Genomic DNA, 17,565 nt, shown 5'->3' with positions numbered 1-17,565 from the left:
AGCCTGCCCTGTGTGCTCTGGTCCCTGTGCCACAGGGCAGAGAAGGGAGGGGACTGGCCGGGGGTGGGCAAGACACTGTCAGGAGCGGGACTGGAGCAGGACAGAACGGGATGGCTACTCCAGAATGATCAGGATTTGGCTGCACGTCTCTCTCACTTGACAGAACAGGCGAGTCTGTTAGTTTTCATTCTGCTCCGTGATAATAGTAACACTTAGTATGACAGCAGTTCCATCTTGACTGCTGTCCTCACTGTGTCTGTGCCCCAGGCCCCAGGTGCTCTCCCTCGGGCGCTGGGCCCACAAACGCGAGGGAGTCGCTGCCTGGGTTCCCTGGACCAGGCACCTGAGTAAGGTGGACACACACCCTGTGAAGCGGCACAGCTGGACCAGACTCGGGGCTCCCCGCTGACCCCCAGGGAGCATTTCAGGACACGCAGGTGTGAGCCCTGACTGGGTCGTCACAGTAAGCCCAGTTTCACGACCTTAGATCAAACGCCTGAACTTTGTCTTCCAGGAAACATAAGCAAAAACTGCACAAGTGACGGATGGTCGGAGATGTTTCCAGATTTCATAGACGCGTGCGGCTACAACGACCCTGAGGACGAGGGCAAGGTGAGGGCTCCCCACATGGTTCTCATGCCTCCCATCCGTTTGCTAACAGTGCTCGCTGAGCGGCATCCGTTCGTGGCCGCACAGCTGAGATCTCGTTTCCTCCGAGCGGCTGCTTCTCGTCGCCCAAGTCCAGCCACATCCCCTGTGAGCCCTGCTTCAGGCCTTCGGATTAGTTATGGTTCCTTCGTTCTGGAAGCGAGAAGGGCTGGTTCCCTCCTCCTGCTGTTGGTGTGGTGGAAGGTGACGCCGAGAGCAGGCTCCCTGTGCACGAGAAAAGCCTGGCGAGCGTCCTTTCTGCCGCTGGGGTTAAGATTTGCCATGACGTGGGCTGTTAAGTCCGTCCCCGGCCGGCTGCTGGTGGTTTATCTGGGGCCGGGCCGGGGACACGGCCTGCGGCAGGCAGCCCCTCAGGCGGCTGCGCTGGCCACTGTGGTTCTAGGGTGTTGGAGGTGAAGCCTTTCTCCAGGAGGCGATCGTCTAAATGACTCCAGCTCTGCCTGGGGCCTGTGCAGGAACCTCCGCAGCCCAGCTCTGGGTCCCGCACGCTCACCGGCAACGTCTACGACTGTGGCTTTGTCTTGTTACATCAGAAAACCAGATCCCTGCCATCCCCTTGGGCCGCGTTTCTTTACCCCATAGGGTGTATGAGCGCCTCATAAACCTGCAGTAGGCTGAGTCCCCTGCAAACGGTGTGTGGATGCATACACTGAGGCCTCCAGAGAGCCTCAGGGAACACCACAAAGTGCCGGGTGGAAACTCTGTGCCGCTGACACCCCGCTCCCCTCTCGCCCGCCCCTCAGTCACCGCCCCACCTGCACATTGGTCTGGCTCCCGCCACCCGGCAAGACCGTGGGTGACGTTGCTGTCAGACGGCTTTTCCCAGGGGATTGACACGTCTCCCCAGATTCCTTTCATAGAGGGGCTTCCTTTGTTCTCCTCACCAAGATATAATTTAAAGCCCGTTCTTTTCCCATCAAATTATTAAAACCTAGAAAAGGAAGTACCTTATATTTTAGCCAAAATCCTGTTAATTGGAAGAGAAGTGACTTCACTGACCCCTGGCCAGTAAGGACGATGTGGGGTGGCTGATGTTGTTGGGTGCGCCGTGAACCGGATCAATGACCAGTATTATCTCGTGTGGTTTTTTTATTGAGCTGTGATTGACACGTAGACATTGTATATATTTAAGGTGCACATATGGGATGTTTCCACACAGACACATGGTGAAATGAGTCCCCTGATTAAGCTAACTAACCGTCGCCTCACATATTTACCTTTTTTTGGTGAGACAGAGAACTTATCACTGGAAGTTTGTGCTCTTTGACCAGTGTCCCCTGGTTCCCCCACCCACCGCTCATCTCATTCATCTTGATGACAACTCACTTTACTGATGGAGAAACTGAGGTAGGGAGAAATGACATGAGTGGTCAGAGGCCCAGTCGTAAGCAGAGCCATGGCCTGGCCCCTGCGTCCTTCTGCTGGACGGGCAGCTCACTCCTGCTCTCCCTGTGTGGGTTGAAGCAGCAGCAATGGGCGTGGGACACACCTGGGCTGCCAGCCAGGCCCTGGGGCCGTGCTGACCCAGCAAGTACGGCAATGCCAGCGTGACTGCCCTTCTAGGGTGGTCAGGAGAGAACCGGGCTGTGTCCGGCCCGGCTCCAGCCACATGGCGCACACCAGGCGTCCGGAGCCCATCAACGCAATTCTGGTCCTTCTCTGGGGGCCTCTGCTCAGACCCTCAGCTGTGGGGAAATGAGAGTGTCATCAGACACCTGGCTCTGCTGTGCGACGTTGCGGTGACGAGGGTGGCATCTACGCTGGACCTTTAGAGATGAAGCTTCTTTTTGAGCCTTGGTGATGTGAGTGAGAGAAAAGGCTCATTCTGTGCGGTTGGATCTGAGCCTCCCTTTGCTCGGCCCTCTGCTCCCTTCTGCTGTGCATAATCGCTGACATGGGCTTTTCTGTGTCAAACATATTTAGCGTTCCCTCAGCGCTCGTCACCTTTGTGACAAGTAAAGGCCTTGGGTGGTGCCTACATTCGCTCGGGCCAGTGCAAGAGCCGCCTCGGGGCCTGTGTGCATCTGGGACTCAGTGAGTATAGGATTGGCACGGGAAGAGGCCAGCCCCATGGCCAAGTGGTAAAGTTCACGTGCTCTGCTTCCGTGGCCCAAGGTTTCACAGGTTCGGATCCTGGGCGTAGACATGGCACCGATCGTCAGGCCATGCTGGGGCAGTGTCCCACACAGCACAACTAGAAGGATCTACAGCTAGAATATACAACTATACTGGGGGGCTTTGGAAAGAAGAGGGAAAAAAAAGAAGATTGGCAACAGATGCTAGCTCAGGGCCAATCTTTAAAAAAAAATAACCAGGAACGGCACAGGAATTTGTGCTGCTGAACTCTACCCCGCAGGTCCCAAAAGACACTAAGGTGTGGTTACCAACCCCACCCCTGATGTGGCTGTGAAAGACGTGGACGTAGGACGGGCTGAGAACCGACTTCCATTCGCAGTAATATCGGCCACTTTGGAAGTCAAAGACCCCTGCCCCCCGCCCCTCAGTTTCCCCGGGGTCACACCCTGTGTGGGCAGCATTCCCAGGAAGGCCCTTCCAGGTCGACTGGTCCTTGGAAAGACCTGTAGCCAAATCTGCCTGCGTGAAGCATACACACCTATAATTTCCTGATGCTGTTCCATCCGTGTGAAGAGCTGTTTTTCTTCTTAAACATTTCAGACATTCTGCAAATATCATGAGTGCATATTCCCTGCTGATGGATTGAAAGTCAAAGTATTTTAACGTGAGAAAGTGAAGAAAATGATGGCCCAAACCAAGTGAACGATTTCTTCCCAATTCCCGTTTCCACTGTCCAGATCCTTCCTTTGTTGTTTAGGGAATCGTTTCAAAGATGAAAACCGCCAGCCTTGCAGATGCCAAGGGTCGGGACGGGCTCCCGGGGCCTCTGGGCAGGAGCGCACCCATCACAGCCCGAGTGGCGTCTCCTCCGGGTTGAGGGATGGGGCAGCCCAGGGATGGAGCGTTCCTCCTGCCCCTCAGTGAACTCCGTGCTTCACTGTCACTCCTCATCTCGTCAGCGGCCCCTTTCTTCCCAGTTCCATGTTTTTAATTGGATTTCCTGCTCCCATACAGCCAAACTCTGCCCTGGATGTTGTGTGTGCAATCTTTGTTGGTTTCAAAATTACATAAATTCAAGGAAAAAAAATTAGCCTCCACAAAAGCTGCAGGCTTGACTACATGGTGAGAGAATCAAAAGATAAAATAAAGTCAGGAATGGAGAGTCTCTTGAAGGAAAAGATTTGAAGACCCCAGGGGACCTCTCGCACAATGGCAGGAGCCACTGTTGTGAGGCTGCTTCTCGTTCCCACCACGGGAGGTCCACAGAGTCGTGAGGGGGTTGACGGCAGTCTGGGCCTTTATTTTCTGGGTCTCACGGCCGCAGCAGGATCTGAAGCCGGCCCGGCTTGGCTCAGGCTCCCTCTGTGGCCGTGTCCCCATTTCCATTTGCCAAGGTCTTCCAGGCTGTGTCCCTCTCCGAAACCAAGCTTCAGGAGTCTGCCTTGGCGTGAGGAGCATTTTCATCTCAAGCCGTTTATCTTTTAATCCTTGGACAAAGGGTTTAATCCCATTAAGAGGATTTAAGGAGCCCCTCCCCCGGGCCCAAGGGCATCACACCAGCAGCTCCTCTGTCCCCATGTTCTCGCCCACTGGGTGCTGCATGAAAAGCAGGTCTGATGGAGCCCACGAGACCCTCTCAACCGCCCCATCCTTGTTACGGGAACTGAGGGTCCCTGCTCTCTGGAGGCTGGCCCAGCACCACGTTCTCAGCCTCGGGTGGGACTGGCCCGTACCAGTTGTTGCCCCTGCTGCCGTCTGTCTGGTCATCTGCCCCCAGACCCAGGGGCTCTCCTGACTCAGTGGCTCCTGCCACTGCGCCTCCGTGGACCCTGTTCTCCTGACCCTCTTCCTGCACCACAGGCCTCGAGGCTCCAGGTGAGGGAGCCCGCGGCCAGGCTCTCTGCCCTATTTCCCACCTGCTGCCCAATGACCCCACCTCTGATCTTCCAGGGGTGCCGAGAGCCAAAGAAACCTAGAACGCCTGGAATTTATCGACCGCAGTAAATCTCTATGGGCCTGGCGGTGGCCTTCTTTCTCCTGAATATCACAGTCTTCCAGAAGAATCCAGAGGCCTCCAGGGCTACACTTGCCCTCTTGGCTACATCTCAGTCACCACGAGTGACTCTGCCCTCACAGCTGCCCCGGCCGACTGCCCGGCCACCTCAAGGAAGGACAGCAACCCCGGTGACACCCTGGCGTCCTATGTGGTAGACACGCAAGGCAGTGCACTCCATATGTCTCCTCTGTTACGTATTTGCTAACATATTTCTTAAATAAAGAGACTTCTGCTAAATTTAGCCGAGAGCGCTGTCTGGCATGTCCGCAGTCCCATGCATCAAGTGGACACATTTCTTCCATATTATGCCATATTCCTAAAAATATGTTTGCACTCCCCTCTCGCTTTCAGACCACGTGGTGACTCCTTCCCACTGACCGCTCAGGTCCCCTCTCAGGTTCCCCCCGGACAGCACAGACACGGCCACCCTGTGTCCGTGGTGCTTCTGCGTCAGGCCCTCTTTGGCGTCCCGCTCTGTCCTCATGGGCCTGTTGGAACCGCTGCCACCCCCATGCCTGAGGCGGGTCCCGCAGGGATGTGCTGAGCAGCCTGCCCGTGGAGGCGGAGCCTGGGTTGGAGCCCCAGAGATGGCAAAGCATCGCCTCAAGGTAGCAGACTCGGGTGTGCCGGCCGACCTGAGAGGTCCAGGGCTCCTGCAGCCACAGTCTGCTTCTACTGTGGCTGCTGTGGGATTCAGCTCCGAACAAGGTCCGGGGGCGGCGTCTTTGCTTGATTCACGTCGAGCGGCAGGAGGAAGCTTCCTGCCCTGGCTTTCAGGGGCATGCAGTGCCTTGCTCACTGCAGCCCTCGGAGGCGGGCGGCTCTTCAAGGGAGGGGGCACTGGGAGTGGGGACGGGGAGCCAGGCACGCACAGGACCCACTCCACGGTTCAGACAGGACATGGAGGAGCAGCGCGTCAGCAGGGGAATGGGCGTCCGTGCCCAGAGCGTGGCACACGGCGCCGCCCATGGAACAGGCCTGAGCTCTGTGGAACAGGCAAAGATCTGACCACGAGCAGAAACATGGCTCAGAAGATTCGGGGGACAGACACAGTTATTAGGTCTTTTTATGCTAGTATTAACTGAGCCTGTGACAATGATGCTTAGTACTTGTCCAAGAAAGGAGTGAGTCTAAGTCCAAAGGAGAAACAGGTTGAGGGAGAGGAGGTTACGAGGAGATCCTACAGAAGTGCTCGAGTCCTGGGGAGGGGTGATTGGGTCCAGGAGATTCTCCCACAAGAAGGGAGATGAGGCACAGAAGTTAGTGGTTGGTAATCAAGAAACAACAGCACAGGAGGGCAGACTAGGGTGATGTCCAGGCAAGAGACGACACAGGTGGGTCAAAGGAAATACGAAGAAAAGGCTGTCGTCCAGGAAGGAGACCTGGGGTGCTGGGGAGGCCAGAGACAGCAGCCTGGCAGGTGGGGAGGTGCGCTCGGGAGCCCGTCCACTGCGGCTGCCCAGGGCCCTGCACTGATGGACGCGGCCTCCGTTTCTCCTAAGACGATGATGGAGACGAAGTGTGTCCACAGGGCTGGGTCACCAGGCAGGACTCAGGGCTGCAGCCTGGGGCCCTGGTCTCAGCCTGGAGCCATGCTCTGAGGAGCGTCTGACGCCCGATACCCCCTTTGCACTGGGCTTATACCTGATCAGCCAGGCTGGAGAAAGCAGATAGACGTGTGAGGCTCGGGTGCAGGCAGGCTGTGATGCTGGAATGCAGGGCCGGCCCTCGAGATGGGTCAGGAAGGAAGGCACTGGTTCTGGGGCAGGTTGGGGGCACCCAGGCCACTTGCTGGGGAATCCTGCTAGTTTCTCCACCTGAAGTGCAAATTTCAGGACCAAAAGTTTATGGTCCTAAGAAATACCGAAGAAAAGTGTGGCAACTAGCAGTATGTGTGTGACTGGGGACTAAGGAGCTGTGTCTAAAACCCAGAAAAAAGACCAAGTTCTGAAACGGTCACCTACTGACTGTCACATGGCACCACCGGTCACATCATGTGATGACTGATGGTGGGGCGGTCGGGACCACGTGGGCTTGGGGAGGCGGGGCCAGGAGCCTGCTAATGAAGGTCGGGAGGAGAAGGGGCCTTGCAGCCAGGAGCCCCTACAGGAGCAGTGTTCTCCCTTTTAGAGGCCCTTTGTTATACTTCCTACTTTCTCAAAAATAAGCATGTCTTACCTTTGTATTCAAATCAAATTTTAAGTCCAAAAGAACCCACTTAAATGTACGCCAAGGTTGTCAAAATCCTTTCTCAGTTATGTTGCCCTTTAACCCTGGACCATCAGGACAAGAGGACACAGTCGTCACACTCCCTCTGTCCTGTCTTCATAAAGCCTGTTTGGAAGTAATTTACCTGCGCAATAGGTGCTGGAAACCCACGCGGTCCTGAGCCGATTAGCCAGGTGTCAACATTTCACCACGTTTGGTTTCCCCTTCCCTCCCTCGAGCTGGGGGCGCATGAGCAGGGGCACGATCACTGAGCACGGGGTGCCCAGCCCAGCTGGGTTCAGCACCAGTCCCAGGTCCTCAGATGTCACTGACGGCTGCAGGCGGGAGCCTCACTGGCCCCCTTGACTCTGAGGGTGAAGCGTCGAGGACTGGAGAGGTGCTGAGTCACAGCTCAGGGTGTGCCCTGTCCCATCGTGCTCGGACCACCCACAGACAACCCCAATCACTCCACGGAACTGAGGGCGGAGGTGCTTGGGATGTGGCCCTGTCCTGCGATCGCTTACCCCTCGGCTGCGATGCTGGTGCGTCAGGGGCAGAACCGGGATGCAGGAAACCAGCTTCAGCGTGTGGAGGGTGGGGGTTTGTCCTGAGCTCCACCGTCACAGAATGTGTACAAAGCAGGCTTGAGAAGTATTTCTTAACCTGAACGAGGAGGAGTTGGGTCGTTGGATTGATAACCTTTAAAATCTCTTTCATTATGAAAATGTTTTTCATTATAAGAGCAAGACAAGTAAAATAAATCACCTATGAGCACTTGCTGAGAGCAGTTACTAAGCTCTTTACGTGGATTATCTCATTTAATCCCCCAACAAGCCCAGAGATAAAGCGCTGTCATTATCATCACTTTGCCGTCAGGAAACAGACGCCAAAAGTGAAACTAACCCACAGCCCCATCCGTCAGTGATTTAGACCCACAGCCTGAGGTGGTCCCCGCTGTCTTTACACTACAGCCCTTGATCTTAGTGGTTAGTCCAGCTCCACGAACCACCATCTGTGCTCTGATGGGAGCATCTGTTCCTGTGCTTATCTGCCATCTGTGTTTCTTCTTTGGTGAGGTGTCTGTTACGGTCTTTGGCCCATTTGTTTATTATTGTTGAGTTTTAACAGTTCATTGTATATTTTGGATGACAGTGTTTCTTTTTTAAAGATTGGCCCTGAGCTAACATCTGTTGCCAATCTTCCTTTTTTTTCCTCCTTCTCCCCAAAGCCCCCCAGTACATAGTTGTATATTCTATTGTAGATCTTTCTGGTTGTGCCATGTGGGACACTGCCTCCAGGGTCCAAACCGGTGAACCCCATAGGCCGCCTAGGCAGAGCACATGAACTTAACCACTTGGCCACAGGGCCGGCCCCAATAAGTCTTTTATCAGATGTGTTTTTTGCAGATATTTTCTCCTGTCTGTGTCGTCTTCTCATTCTCTGACATTGTCTTTCGTAGAGCAGAAGTTGTTCGTTTTACTGAAGTCCAGCTTGTCAGTTATTTCTTTCATGGATAGTGCCTTTGTTGTTGTGTCTGAAAAGTCATTACCAAATCCAGAGTCATCTAGATTTTCTCCTGTGTTATCTTCTAGGAGCTTTATAGTTTTGCATTTTACAGTTAGGTCTGTGACCCACTTTGAGTTAATTTTTGTGGAGAGTGTAGAGACTGTGTTTGGATTGGTTTTTTGCATGTGAGTGTCCCCTTGCTCCAGCACGATCTGTTGAAATGACTGTCTTTGCTCCACTGTGTTGCCTCTGCTCCTGCGTCAAAGATCGGTGACTGTGTTCGTGTGGGTCTATTTCTGGATGCTCTGTTCTGCTCCACTGACAGATTTGTCTGCCCTTTCACCAGCACCACCCTGTCTTCATTTCTGTAGCTTCATCGTCATTCTCACAGCTCTGTCTCTGCCACGCGGTCGCAGGGCCACAGCTTGTCTTGTGTCCTCGCTTCTCTTGCAGACCTGAGAAGAGCTGCTGGTTGTTCAATCTGTTCAGATTTTTACTAATTGTTAGGGTGGAGTGATGACTTCCAAGCTCCTTAGATGCGAATCCAACCAATTCTTGTTAAAGAAAAGAAAATGAAACAAAACTGTTTTTTCTCCCTGAGGGGAGCCCCCTAGAGTGAGATGACATCATGGGGCTCAGGCTTGAGTCGGCCCTGCAGCCCTGTGTCCTTAACCTCGCCTCTCACCTCCCTGGGGCTGGTTCCTCATCTCTGTAACCAGAACATGGCAATAACACTTGATCCGCTTCCTTCACCAGGCTGTTGGGAGTAAGTGAATATGTTGATTATTATATTATGTTTTATAAATTGCAAAAAGCTTCACCACTGTTATGATCATTGTTAGTCTCCCAAGCAGAGTCAGTGGGTCTAAAAAGATATTTTGCCAATAATTTGCAAGAAGAAAAATTCAACTTGCTAAGATTTTTACAACAACATGTCACGATGAGCTTCATCCTGAATCTTGAGACAGATGCATAAGCCAGGAAGGGGCTGTGATGGCCTGCTGTGCACTCAGGAAATAAATGCAACCTGGACCACATTTCCCACGAAAACAGGTTGCAGTTTCTGACGGTCTCAGAAACATTTGTTTTAAAACAAACAAAGCCTCGACCTTCCGCCTTTTAAGGTGAGAACAGGCACCTCCTTGTGTCTGAGACAGAGGCCATGTGGTGGCCTCTGGCAAGGGCTACTAGTCCGAGGGCTCCCGAAATCCAGCCACAGCCCTGCTGGAAGCTGCCAGACCAAGGCCCTGGACTGGCCAGCACACGCCAGGGTGTTGTGCAGCACAAAGCAGACAGCGCCCCGCTAGGCCCTCCGCCCGCTGCCGCATAAGGAAATGGGGCATGTGAGTGCCTGGCCCAGCACCTTCTCCGAGGAAGACCTGGTAGGGAAACAGGACTGTGACCGTGCGTCGGGAGGACTCAGAGCAGGGAGAGGCGAGGGGAGGGTCGCTCAGTGTTGACACAGTCGGTAGCGCCCAGACGTCCCTGCCCAGCCTGACCAGGGTCCCCCAGGCTTCCCCACGTCCCGGCCCATCGCCTCCCAGCCCGCTGGACCGTCTCTTTTCTCCCTCACCCGCTAAGTACTCCCATGGTTCTACCACCTGCCTCCGCCTGCCAGCTCCTGCCCCTGCAGCTGAATTCTGAGTCAGACACACAGGTGAGCACTGACTCGTGCATTCTTGGTGTGTGCTGTCCTGTCCACCCAACAGGCCTTCGCGGGCTCCCAGGACTGGGGCAGTGCCTTCTCATTCAGGTGGGACCCATCCTGCAACCACGCTCTCCGGGGATCGACAGTGTTTTCCTTTTGGTTCCCACAGCACGGTGCAAAGTGCTGTCCATCCATTGATGGGTTAATCACATGAAGCGGCCGCTGGGGAAACCTTTGTTTCCCAGATCATGAGGCCCGTGATGAAGGCCACACAGGGTCAGAAGAGGGTCGGTCTCCCGAGTTGGCACATCTGCTCCAGGTGAGGTGAAGGCGGAGGGGGCTTTTATCACAGCTTCTGAGACGGCACTGGGCTGAGTCCGGGATCTCTGGTCCAGCCAAGGGGCTTCAACTTTTTGATTAAAATCCACAGTTAGAAATACGTTTCACCGTGACTCAACACAGACGTTCACAAATCCATGTTTTTCTATGCTACCCTTCTTTAAACGTTGGTAGTTACACTGAACTGATTGCATAACCCACTAGCGGGTTATAAATAGGAGACTGTATACCCTACCAGCCCAACCTGGTCTCTCAAGAGAGAAACGGGGAGCTGTTAACAATTTCTGCAGGACCACAGACATAAACCAGGCCTGGCCTGGGCGAGTGGGAGGGTTTGTCGCCCTAGTTATGACTCACTGTTTGCAAAACACTGGCCAGGCCGCCCGTCCCGCGAGGAGGGCGCTCTGCCACGTCACTCCAGGGCAGACGTGTAATGGGAAAGGCTCACTGGGAGGGGCTCAGACACCTCCGTCGGACACACTGTCCAGATGAGCCACAGACCGAGCGGCAGGCCTCTTCCTGGGGTGCTGGCCGCCAAACGGCAGGACTCCAGCTGAAGGCCAGCGTGGAGCCTGCCTGCCCGACTCAGGAGCGACTCAGACTACCCAGCACACGCGGCTCAGGCCACGCGGCACTCAGAAGCATTCCTCAGCTGTTGGCCTGACTCCTGGTTCTGTGACGATGAGCATGTTCTCTGAAGTGCTTTTTCTTTTTTTTCAAAGATTTTATTTTTTCCTTTTTCTCCCCAAAGCCCCCCGGTACATAGTTGTATATTCTTCGTTGTGGGTCCTTCTAGTTGTGGCATGTGGGATGCTGCCTCAGCGTGGTTTATATGAGCAGTGCCATGTCCGCGCCCAGGATTCAAACCAACAAAACCCTGGGCTGCCTGCAGTGAAGCGCGTAAACTTAACCACTCGACCACGGGGCCAGCCCCCCTGAAGTGCTTTTACAAGTAGATCAGAGTCCCAAAATTGTGATTGTGACATGTGGCCTTGAGAGCATCTCTCCTGGTCAACGTGCGGTGACAAGGCTCCTGTGATGCCTGGTCTTCAGGGACCCGGGTCACCGGGGGGTTCCTGCCAGGCGTGTGGAATTGCAGCCACTGGGTCACCCTGCCTGCAGGGCCAGCCCCGTCCCTGCTCCATGGGGCATCCCCCCGAAGGACACTTGGTACCAATTAGGCTGTACAGCCTTTCTGTAAGAAGTCAGCCCTGACTCAGTTACCTTCCTGACCGTGGGCTGCTCGGGAGCAAAGGCCTCCGCTGCCAGCCCTCCCTCCCGGCTTTCACTCCTATCCTAAGCAAAGCTGTGCCACCCAGGTATCCTCCTGTGGGGCCCAAAGCTGAAGCAGTTTGAGGACTTGCTAAGAAAAAGAATGCAATATCAAAAATACAAAATTGAATATAAAAGTGAAGGCTTATTTTGGATAAAGAATGAATCACAGGTTACTGGAGCCTCGGATGTCCAGGTCCTCTTCCCCTGAGATCTCTCGGCATAGAGATGCATCCCAGCTCTCACAGGGGCAAGAGCAAGGGACCGAGTCCTGACCTTCATCAGCACCGTGGTACATCCAGCCTGGACTCAGTCACGTCACTTGTGGGGAGACCGAGGCCAGGCCAAGCGGGTCCCCAGCTCCTGTCGGTGTTCTGCATCAGGGCGGGAGGGCTGCTCTGTCGCGGGATTGCACCTGCAGCCAGGATGCGCCCATGGTGGAGACTCACAGTGGAAACAGGGAACCCGCCACATCCGCTCACTGTTGAGGAACAAGGTCCGTGACGCCTCTGGCTGGCACATGCAGCCATCAGCTGCTGGCTGGGGCCTGGGTCTCCCCTTGTTTCTGGACGACAGGGCTGTGATCATTCAGAGGTTGTTTACTCGGAACAACAGTGTTTCGTCCACAGGCTAAAGTGCACACGCCCCTTCTCACCTCCTGCTGGAGAACAGCAGGTGGCCATCTCCAGACAGCAGCCCCCAGACAGCGGTCAGCGGTCAGTGATCAGCCATCCTCTGGAAGAGCCCAGCCTGAGGCCGGAGGCGGGCAGACAGCAGCCGCCTTGAGAACCAGCAGGCTCCTGGCTCCTGCGGCGGGAGCTCAGTGGGTTTTGGTCGCTTCACACTGTCTGCTGCTCCTAATGGGTGTCCTCTGCTCCCCGACATAGTCCCCAGACGCTCCTCTTACATCTCAAGGGAAGCTCAAGATCAGGGCCTTGTGCGGTCACGCGTCCCTGTTGGGGATGAAGGAAAAGGCGCCCTGCTGTCCTCACTCCCGCGGTACAGAGAAAGGACTGAGACGGCTCGGCCGCCGGCCCCAACCTAGATATTCCCAACACTGTGGCTGTGCTGTCTATTTGTTGACTGCCCTTAAACCTTGGCTCCTGTTTTGCTGGTGGACACATGCACCCCAGCCCCCGTTTCATCTCGGTTTGAAGATCATGCCACACAGTCCTGAGAGATCTGGAAGCTGTGAAGCTCTGCCACCTCAGCTCCCAGGGCTGGGCTGGGGCCTGGGCCAGGAACGGGGCGTGTGCCGGCTCTCACAGAGCGTCAGTCCCCTCGACGTAGGCTAGCGAGTGCAGGGCAGACCTGGGAGGGCAGCTTCCTCAGGGAGGCACCCCTGATAGTAACTGCTGAGGGGAGGGGAGAAGATTAAGATAGACATTCGAAGTCCCCAAGTGTCACCAGAGATGAGAGAGCGAGGAGGTCGTCATGGGGACTGAGTGTGAGGAGCCGGCAGGAGGGAGGCGGGAGCCAGTGGTGCCTCGTTAGAGTCAGTGAGGGGCCGCTGTGGAAGGCCTCAAGCGGGACAGGAGTCACAGCTGCACTGCATCCCCATCTGCAGTGTAGACCAGCGGCTCTGGAACTTGAGCGGCACCAGACTCCCCCTTGGGGCTGCCAGCCCCACCCTGAGGCAGGGCTGTGAGGGCCTAAGAGTCTGCATTTCTAGCAAGTTCCCAGGTGATGTGTTCCTGCTGGTCCAGGGGCCACACTGGGAGAAGCACTGATGGCAAGATCATTCCCTATCTCAGATGCACGTGGAAGTCCCTTGGGAGCTGGCCCGAGCCTGGGCCCACCGAGGCAGAAAGCCAGTCTCTGCAGGTGGCGTCCAGCACCAGGCAGCTCTGGCCGCAGCCAGGCTTGAAAACTGCGGCCCTGAGGCCACTCTGCAGAAAGCAGGACCAACCGGCCCCAGGGGCTCAGAGAGCGCAGATGGCGTGCTTCACGGGTGGGGGGAGACTGTCCCTCCTCAGTGTGGTGGGGTCTGCCGGCTGCTCAAACGCTTGTGAGAGGGCACCCGGAGTGACCCCGAGATTTCCATGTGGTGACATCTGGTATGTGAGGGCATCAGGAGGGGTGTGGTGCCGGAGGCTCAGATTTCAGGGCCAAGTGCTCAGAGAAAGGGGCGGCTTTATGCGCCAGGTTTCATGCATGCTGAGTCGAGGTGCCTAGAAACATGTAGGTAGAGAGTTCTGGAAGGCCAAGGGACCGAATGCCTGGAGGTGCCAGAGAAGTCAGGACTGGAGCTTCTGGTCTCTGATAAGCAGTGTTCACAAAGGCTAAAACCCAGGGGCTGGCTGAGATCTGCAGGGAGGACGCAGGAGGGAGAAGAGCAGTGCCGAGCTGGAAACCGGACCTTCTGGGGAGAAGAAAAGACACCAAGAGAGGATGATGCTGGGGAGCCAGAGAGGGCCAGCGGACAGAGGTCTACCCAGACACAGGCGGACCTCACTGAGCAGGGGGCAGTGCCCACAGAAGGCAGGGCAGTAAAAGGAAGGGGAGGAAGCTGAGATGTGGAGGGTGTGTCTGTTCTGGGCTGAGAGATGGGGAGACAGGTGGGGCAGGAGGGGCGGCATCCCCAGGGCAATTCGTCCAAGATGGGATCCTGAGCTGATCTCAGATGGAGCGGGGAGGTGGGCCCAGAGCCAGGCAGAGGGAACAGGGAGGGAAAGAGGTCTGGGGCTTTCTACGTGGTGGTCCCAATTGTGGGGGTGAAGTAGGAGTCGAGGTTCTTTGCTCAGAGTGAAGAGGAGGGGAAGGGGGCTCTAGAAAACAGTGGAGAAGGTGTGAATCCATGCTGAGTGAGCAGCAAAGCTGAGCCAGGACTCAATCATTCGCAATTGAGGTTGTTCCCAGTATCCTGTTATTTTAATTAATAAACAAACATGCACAGATCTCAAATTCCTGGTCAAAGGTATGAATATTTTTAATGTTCTTGATTATACTGTCAAATGACTTTCCTAAAAAGGCACGCTCATGCATAGTTCACCATTTGTGGGGTGATTTTGAGTGAGCCCTGATCACACCTTCGTCGCGGTTTCATTGAGGATTCCCGCTGCCTTCTCTTCTGGGTTTGCGCACCCCGTGCACAAGTAACAGTTCTGCTTCTTCTTGCCCATGTGGAAAAAATTTCTCTTTTCCGTGTTCTATTTTGTTGGTTAAATTTGAAAGATGTTTAGTGGTGGAAGCAGCAGTGGGCATTGCTGATGAGGGAGAAGCTTTGAGCAAAGCTCTGCCCGTGGGCTTCCAGGTCCTTTGGCCCCTGAAATTATATGCAGAATTGTCTCTTGTGCACACAGGCATTTTTTTCTGAGGAAAGTTTCCACGGCTTTCCTCAGATAGTCCAACAACGGCTCCACAACCCAAAAAATGCTTAGAGTGTGACCTGGCATTTCATCATTACGCGTGGTGCTCCCTGAGCCCAGGGTTAATCGTCCTGACTAGTGAGTCCTAAGAAACTGTCATTCTGTTTAATTAAAAATAACAAGGATTAATGAATGTCTATTGAGATAAGTACTTTTTAATTGACATATGGTTGTAATATATTGTATTAATCATAATGCTGTATTTTCTTTGAATACCTGGGAAAATCTACTTGGTCGAGGTGTGTGGAGGTTTTTAACATGCTTCTAAATTAATTTTATTTTATCCTAAATATTTTATTTGAGATTTTTCCTTCTGTATTTATAAGTGAAATTAGTCTATAATTTTTTGTTTATTGTTTGTTTTAGTATATTGTCTGGTTTTGATATCAGACATGCCAGTTTCATAAGTAAAATGCTATACTTTTCTTTTATTTGTTATTACATTCTGGAACAACTTTTATATCCCAGGAATAATTTGTTCCTTAGAAGATGAGGGGGCTGGCCTTGTGGTGTGGTGGTTAAGTTCATGCACTCTGCTTTGGCAGCCCAGGTTTCGCGGGTTTAGATCCCAGGTGAGGACCTACACCGCTCATCAAACCGTGCTGTGGCAGCATCCCACATATAAAGTAGAGGAAGACTGGCACAGATGTTAGCCCAGGGACAGTCTTCCTCAGGGAAAAAAAAAGATGAAAGAACTCACCTGTTAAAACAGCTTGATCTCAGAGCTGTTTTTACAGATTATACTTCATCAATTTTCTAATAAATGTTTTCCCAGGTTATTGCTATTTTCAGCTTTCCTTACATCTGTTGTGGTAGTTTTTACTCTCAGAATATTACCCATTTACTTACGGTTTGACTGTGAACATGGAGTTACACAGAGCACTTTTTCTAATTAGAACGCGAATGTGAATGAAACACAGTCTAGACGTTCATTTCTTGTTATTTTCCTTCTTTTGGTATTTCGTATGTGTGTCCATTATACTGGCCTGTACGGTGCGGTCGCTGAGCCGCTCTCAGTCGCTCACCTCGGCAGCTCCCTGTGGAGCAGGCACTGCACACCAGCACCATTCTGGGCATTTTGTATCTGCATCAATAAATAAAAATCGAGAGCCCGCGTCTTGTGGAGTGTCTGCCAGAAAGGCCTGACCTTCTGGCTCCTTCTTTTTTGTGCTTTTATCATTATTATTTCCTTCTTGCTTTACTTGGCTTGTTTTATTATTTTTCCAGCTTCTTTAGTTGAATGCTTTATTTTCTTATTTATTAACAAAGGCATTGAAGGCTGTAATTACAACTCTGTTCATAACTTGGTTTGAAATGTTCCCATTTTTTAAATTTTTCAAACAAATTTACTGGTTTTCTAGTTTTATTTTTATACTTTAAGAGTTTACTTAGGAAATAAGTTGGGCATTCGTTACTTGCACTGCTCTTTTCAGTTTTACAATCACGCGTCTCGTATTCCGTGAGCTTTAAAGATGTAGGACTTTGTGTCTCTGGTTATTTGTGTCTGTTCTGTCTACGTGTGTTTTATTGCTGCCTGTGCAATCATTCATTCATCCCACAAGTATCTAATGATCCTGCTGCACACATAGTGAATTCCCACCTGGCAAAGACGTGGGGGCCCGTAGCACTCTCTTCATTTGCCTTATCCGGATCTGAAGTTAAAGGGAAAACACTTCCATCTATTCTCTTGTGAACAGTCTTCCTAATATTTAAGGTTGCTTCTCATTGGCTGAACTGCCCTTGTGGACAAGGAGGAGGCCTGGGCCTCGGGTCCAAGCTGTGTGTGAATGTGGTTCTGACCTCTAGGAGCAGCTGGAATCATGAAGAATAAAATGCAGTGCTCACGGCAAAGATCGGGCAGGGACCATGGAGACCTCAGAACCAAAGCCTCACTCTGCCAGCCCCAGATGGGGACAGGCACGCTCTGAGGGGCCTGAGGCCACGGGTCTAACGGGGGACCCCAGGGAAGGAAGCCGGGTGGAGGCAGAGCCGGGGACAACTCTGGAGTCTGCAGACGGGGCACTACGTGGACCCTCCGTGCAGTTCTTGAAGCTGCTTAGCTGGTTCAGCCATTTCTGATATAACCGTGCTCAGCTCCCCAGGGACCAGGTTCTAAACATTAATTCTTATTCTGCAGTTCTGTCCATGTAGATGGTAGTACAGAGATTGGATGCCACCCAGAAAAACCCTAAAAGTCATTCATCTTCCGCCTTCTGCAGAAAGCCCTCATTGTTTCTTGTGATTTGCCTCATTCTCTCAAAATGTGGCTTTGAGAAAAGTTTCCTGTCGGCGAAGCACCACGCATGGGTCTGTGGCCGTTAGCTGGTCTCCCTTGCCTTCGTTCCGGACGTTGCTCATGGCTGTTTTGTGGTCTGTTCTGATTAGACCTTCCCAATGCTGCCTTTCACTCCAGGTTTCTAACT

The 17,565-nt window shown here is 53.3% G+C and overlaps 1 protein-coding gene across 3 annotated transcripts in view; it reads left to right on the top strand.

Annotated features, from left to right (window-relative positions):
* The window catches only part of VIPR2 (vasoactive intestinal peptide receptor 2), a 71,575-nt gene that overhangs the window by 23,539 nt on the left and 30,471 nt on the right, over positions 1–17,565 (top strand). For 2 of the 3 annotated variants that reach the window (XM_023640134.2, XM_023640132.2), the window contains exon 4: positions 515–612. In XM_023640134.2, the coding sequence (XP_023495902.1) occupies positions 515–612 (98 nt within the window). Of the gene's footprint in view, positions 1–514; positions 613–5,197; positions 5,410–17,565 lie in introns of those variants that run through there. The other variant, XM_070266146.1, reaches the window with a different exon arrangement.

Source organism: Equus caballus, chromosome 4 (genome assembly GCF_041296265.1).
Source record: "Equus caballus isolate H_3958 breed thoroughbred chromosome 4, TB-T2T, whole genome shotgun sequence".
Classification (NCBI taxonomy): Eukaryota; Metazoa; Chordata; class Mammalia; order Perissodactyla; family Equidae; genus Equus; species Equus caballus.
Note: the sequence above shows the minus strand (reverse complement) of the source record. Positions and strands in the feature narration are given on the sequence as shown.